This window comes from Panthera uncia (assembly GCF_023721935.1).
Source record: "Panthera uncia isolate 11264 chromosome B2 unlocalized genomic scaffold, Puncia_PCG_1.0 HiC_scaffold_24, whole genome shotgun sequence".
Lineage (NCBI taxonomy): Eukaryota > Metazoa > Chordata > Mammalia > Carnivora > Felidae > Panthera > Panthera uncia.
This window is the reverse complement of record NW_026057580.1, coordinates 10,778,203-10,783,468: the sequence shown is the minus strand read 5'-3', so window position 1 is coordinate 10,783,468 and position 5,266 is coordinate 10,778,203. Positions and strand designations below refer to the sequence as shown.

At 54.8% G+C, this 5,266-nt stretch overlaps 1 protein-coding gene and 1 pseudogene across 3 annotated transcripts; one reads left to right on the top strand and one right to left on the bottom strand.

Moving 5' to 3' along the window:
• LOC125938197 (patr class I histocompatibility antigen, A-2 alpha chain-like) overlaps window positions 1–331 on the top strand; it is an 11,033-nt pseudogene extending 10,702 nt beyond the window's left edge.
• A 523-nt stretch (window positions 332–854) lies between these two features.
• LOC125938463 (DLA class I histocompatibility antigen, A9/A9 alpha chain-like) lies at window positions 855–4,314 on the bottom strand. Of its 3 annotated transcripts, none has more exons than XM_049653646.1 (7): window positions 4,181–4,314; window positions 3,609–3,895; window positions 3,130–3,405; window positions 2,249–2,524; window positions 2,024–2,131; window positions 1,362–1,586; window positions 855–1,231 (listed from the first exon to the last, which is right to left on the bottom strand). In XM_049653646.1, the coding sequence occupies exons 2-6, from the start codon at window positions 3,745–3,747 to the stop codon at window positions 1,528–1,530; spliced, it is 858 nt and encodes a 285-aa protein (XP_049509603.1). In that variant the 5' UTR covers window positions 3,748–3,895; window positions 4,181–4,314; the 3' UTR covers window positions 855–1,231; window positions 1,362–1,527. The 3 variants fall into 3 exon arrangements, with proteins under 3 accessions (XP_049509603.1, XP_049509602.1, XP_049509604.1); XM_049653645.1 differs by having other exon boundaries at window positions 3,609–3,878; XM_049653647.1 differs by lacking the exon at window positions 3,609–3,895.
• Between the last annotated feature and the right edge of the window lie 952 nt (window positions 4,315–5,266).

Sequence of the window (5,266 nt, the reverse complement as noted above, 5' to 3'; positions counted from 1 at the left end):
GCCCCCACCTCACCATCAGTGCCGCCTCTACTTTCCCCCAGGGCTGCCCCTCCCTCTTTCTGCTCAGCTCCCCCCTCCCACACAGTTACAGTCCTATCTTCAGAATCACTGTACTTAGGCTTTATGGGGCCCTTTCCCCAACCAAATAGAAATCTACATTAGACCCTGCTTTATACATCCAAGAACTTGGATGTGAACCAGCACCAGCATCACTGGAACTAAGAGCAGGAAGAGAGGGCAGAAAGGCAAGGAAGGTAGAAACTAACGGAAGTTGAAAAAGGATAAGAAACTCTCAGATTCCTCTCTGTCTACCTCAGGATGTAAAGAATAATCCAGAAGACAACTCTAGAGGGAGGAGATGGTTGAATCTGAAAATCCATCTCTCCAAACCCCAGGGACTCCTGTGTGCAGGGCCCACCTGTGGGAACAACAGTCCAAAGGACTCTTGGTGCTACAGCCACCGGGGTCATCCGGGGAGAATGAGACAGGAACTCGGACACAAGAGCAGAACAGGCCTGATACTCCACAGAAACAAGGGGGAAAAAACCACCCAAAACAGGGGGCTGAGGTCACGACCCAGGAGGGAGCCTAGGCTGACCCAGACACAGGAAGCTCTTGCTGCACAAGCTCGTGGTGACAGGTGACATCCAAGCCCCTATGATCTCAGGTCCTGGTGAGACAAGGTTCCACAGAAGGGACGAGGACAAGGAGCAGAGACATGACCCAGCTGAGGAGGGAGCATGTCACACTAATTACGCACTGAGCACCGACTGGACACAGGCCCTGTCCACGCTCGGCTCCTCCAGCCCTCTCCTGTCCGCACATGCAACAGACACAGTACAGGAAACAGCGGGTTCTGGAAGGTTCTCAGTGCTTTCATTTATTTTCTCTTCCAACCATACAAATCCTCTCTTTTATTACCTCATCATGCCCACATACCAAGAATTACAAAACATAAATTCCTATCAGGATTCTCATTTTCAGGAGGGAAGTAAGGCGTCAGTACTCAGTCCAACATGAAGTAAGACAGGAATGGAGACAGAACATGAATCAGTATGGGAGGGGTCATGGTGGGCATGGGGGCCAGTCTCCTGAGTCCTCACGATATGCTAATAGGAATGCAGACACATTCTGACACCATCTGCAGGAATTCAGGGGATCTCGATGTCACTGAGCGGGGGTGTGAACAGATCCTGCATCGCTCAGTGCACCACAGGCAGCGGGTCTCACACTGTGAAAAAAAATCATCATGAACACATTTAGGTCAGTCACATAAGTGCCACACACTCAACAGCCCCCCCGCCTGCTCAAAGTGTCCCTAGTGCCACCACTCCTCCCCACTTCACCCTGCATAGTCTTACCTTTAGGAGCCATTAGAGATGAATCAGAGCCCTGAGTGCTGTCATCGCCTGGGGTAGAACAAACAGGATGTGATCAGAGCCACAGGAGTTGAGACTAAAGGAGCAGCTATGGGGGGGTGGGGGGAGTGAGCTCCCCATTGGGGTCCTGTCTACACTATCCCAGGTTTCAGGGATCACCTCCTCCATACTTATGTGCAGCATGAAAGTAGCTTGGTCCTTTTCCTCCTGTGGAAGAAAATAGCATGTTAGACACCTGGGACAGCTGGGCCATGAGATCCTAGAGCAACCTCCTAGTCCTACTCCAAAATGAAGTTTCCAGAGTTCTGACTGAACACATAGGACAGGATTGGGACACAGGGACACATGAAGAAAGAGGTGTGGGGTCACAGGACCACCTGACTTGCTGGAGATCTGGCCTCAGCAGGGACCTTCCTCTGTCCTGTCACTGCTGGGAATCATGTCCCCATCACCAGAATCACCAAGTGAAAATCTGTCCTTCATTTTCCAAGTTGTCTGCTACAGAGTGAATGTTAGTAACGGCTCCAGAGTGGACAGGTCCATGTGTGTGGATGGAAATTCCCAGGAACCAGGCAGGACAATGTGCTACCTAGGAAACCCCCCAGTGGGACAAGAGAACTCACATCCCCCCACTGTGTTCCTACCTGAGCACTTCTTCCTCCAGATCACAGCTCCAACCACCACAATGACCACAAGGACAACGACAGCAACAATGATGCCCAGGATGGGGATGGAGGGCTGAGAGGATGGCTCTGGAAAGTGAAGGAAGGTGAGGGGCAGAGACATCCAGCTTCAGTCATGACTCTGTGAAATTCTCCAGAAGGGCCCTGTGTTCCCTGACACGGGGCTCTACCCCAAACCCTCCTTACCGCATCTCAGGGTGATGGGTTTGGGCAGCCCCTCGTGCTGCACATGGCACATGTATCTCTGCTCCTCTCCAGAAGGCACCACCACAGCTGCCCACTTCTGGAAGGTCCCATCTCCCGCAGGCCTGGTGTCCACAAGCTCTGCGTCCTGGGTGTGGTCCTGCCCATCACGCTGCCAGGTCAGGGTGATCTCCGCAGGGTAGAAGCCCAGGGCCCAGCACCTCAGGGTCACCTCACGGTCAGAGATGGGGTGGCGGGTCACGCGTGTGTTGGGAGATTCTGAGGAAGAAGAAACAGAGAATCCACACTGTGGTTTAGCTTTATGGGCCACTGAAACTGCATCCACGTGACCATCCTGAGGTGGACAGGACCACTGGTCTGGATGGAAGAAGCACAAAACCCAGACAGCAGTCTAGCCTTTGGGATCTCCTGATCCTTGTTAAGTTCTGGAATCAGGGAGAGAAGCCCAGGTAGGAAGCTGCTGGTCTAAGGGGGCAACACACTGTGGTCCTGAGTGTGGGGGAGGGTGAATGACTCAGAATACCTGGACTCAGATCTCCAAACATGTTCTCAGGGAGAAAAAGGCCTTGAGAGGGAAGGTCAGGGTTCACAAGGTGGCTGCCAGGGTCAGAGGGAACTGCTGATGGGTTATTTCTGGGATGATCTCAACCTGCATCCCACGGAGAGACTGGATTCCTGTCTCTCTTTTAGAGAAAAGCACCCTCAAGGTGAGTCAGTCTCTAGTAGGAATATGAACTTCGAGGCGGATCTCCCTCTTCCCACTCGGGGAGGGGCGCTGTTCTGACACTGAGGCCATTTTCCCTTTCTCGTGGGCAGCCAGCCCCAGTGGAGGGGAGATCGAGAAGGCCCGGTGGTCCCGGTACCTGCGCGCAGCAGCGTCTCCTTCCCCATGTCCAGGTATTTGGCGAGCCACTCCACGCACGTGCCCTCCAGGTAGTTCTTCCAGTCCTTCGCTGCACCGGCCACCTCCCACTTGCGCCGGGTGATGTTTGCCGCGGTGTCCGCCACGGTCCAGGAGCGCAGGTCCTCGTTCAAGGCGATGTAATCCGCGCCATCGTAGGCCCACTGAGTGTACCCGCGGAGGAGGCGTCCGTCAGGCCCCAAGTCACAGCCATACATCCACTGGATGTTGTGCGACCCTATCCCCGCCCCGCCCCCAGAGCAGCAGTGATTAAGGTGAAACCGAAAGTAAACCCGCCTAAAACCTCCCTCGGGCTCTTCCAGGGTCGTGGGACGGGGATCACGCGGCGTCGGGGCAGCGCTCCGACCCGGAGACTCGGGGCGAACCCGGCGCGTCCTTGGGGATGGGGGTCGTGACCTGGACCCGGCCCGTGTCGCTCACCGGACTCGCTCTGGTTGTAGTAGCGGAGCATCGTGTTCAGGTTCACTCGGGAATTCCGTGCGTTGTTCTTCTCGTTCCGCGTCTCCTGGTCCCAATACTCCGGCCCCTCTTGCTCCACCCACGGGGCCCGCGGCTCCATCCTCGGATTCGGGGCGTCGGTGTCGAACCGCACGAACTGCGTGTCGTCCACGTAGCCCACGGCGATGAAGCGGGGCTACCCGAGGCCGGGCCGGGACATCGCGGTGTAGAAATACCTCAGAGAGTGGGAGCCTGCAGGCGCGGAAGGGCTGAGACCCCCGCGGGGGGCCCGGGTCAGGGGGAGGGGGACGGGAAGTCAGGGCGAGGGGGACCCGAGTTGGGGAGAGCAGGGCGGAGTCCGGGAGGGTCGGGGGAGGGCAGGCCAGGTCCGGGCAGGAGGCGGGTGGGGTGGGGGAGGGGAGCCCGGGCGAGGCCCGGGTGGAGGTCTGGGTCCGGGCGGTGGACAGTCGCCTCCCCGGGGGTTCCGCGTCCCCGCCGGGCGGTCTCCTCGCTCCTGCCCCTCAGAGTCCCTTTTCTCCCGAACCTGCACTCACCCGCCCAGGTCTGGGTCACGGCCAGGGCCCCCGACAGCAGCAGGAGCAGAGTTGGGGGCATCACGACCCGCATCCTCAGGGTCTGGGGAGAAATGTCAGCCTCAGGAAGCGGGTGCTGAAACTTTTTACCCCGGAACCGCGGTGCCGCTGATTGGCTCCTCCGGAAACAGACACTACTAGTTGTGTGAACCGAGGCCGCGTCATCAGTATCCAGGCAGAAGGACCTGACACAGGTTGTGACAGGGAGAAGTGAAACCAGGGCAGCTGGGGACTCCCCAACACTGGGCTTCCCCGCTCCCGACGCCGCCGTGGGGCCAGAGTCCCTGAGAGGCGGGCCTGGGGACCTGGGACTTGGCCTGGACGCCTCACCTACTGCACAGAACGCTCTTTGTCCCACTGTGTCCCTGAGCTGTGGACCAGGAGCTGTGTGAGTCACTGATTCTCCAGCATTTTGTTCTCAGGATATCTCTACAGTCTTACAAATTAGTGAGGCTCCCAGGGATAATTGTGTGCCTGTGGATTGTATCGATCCTTATTTACCACAGCAGGAATAAAACAGGTTCAAATATTTATTAATTCATTTACAATCATACGAAAACAGAAATATTGTTTGTATGGAAAGTAACAATGTTCCCTAATAAAAGGGGGCAGTGAGAATAGTGGTTTTCTTGCATTTCACATTTTTGCAAGTCTCTTTCTTGTCTGTCTCCTTAGAAGACCACTGGATGTTCAGATTTGCTTCTGCATCTCTTGTGCTGTTTTGGCTGAAGTATATGAAAAAATTTATGTCCTTGACCAAATATAGGAGAATAGTATGTGTCATAACCTTTTCAGATAATTATGGGAATTCATGTTTGATACTATATTAAAACTACACAATGTGTACTTTCTCTGAGGTCTTTGCAAACTGGAACCTGAAACAGTATCATTGACTGTGTCTTTCTCTGTTACATTAAATCCATAGGCCCATCTGCACATGGAACGGATCTTGTACTAATACATGATTGTTTTTAAGTAACGTGTTGTGTGTTGTTTCACTAAGTAATGTAGGTGTTCCAGCATTGATTAGAGTGGAATTGAATTATC

What these genes read in the sequence shown, in the direction of transcription:
- LOC125938463 (XM_049653646.1), bottom strand. Translation starts at nt 3,747, where the DNA reads ATGGAGCCGCGGGCCCCGTGGGTGGAGCAAGAGGGGCCGGAGTATTGG. An exon ending in GGAGACGCTGCTGCGCGCAG is followed by an intron (nt 2,525 to 3,129) that starts GTACCGGGACCA and finishes CTTCTTCCTCAG; the next exon opens with AATCTCCCAACACACGCGTG. An exon ending in CTGGAGGAAGAAGTGCTCAG is followed by an intron (nt 1,587 to 2,023) that starts GTAGGAACACAG and finishes TTTCTTCCACAG; the next exon opens with GAGGAAAAGGACCAAGCTAC.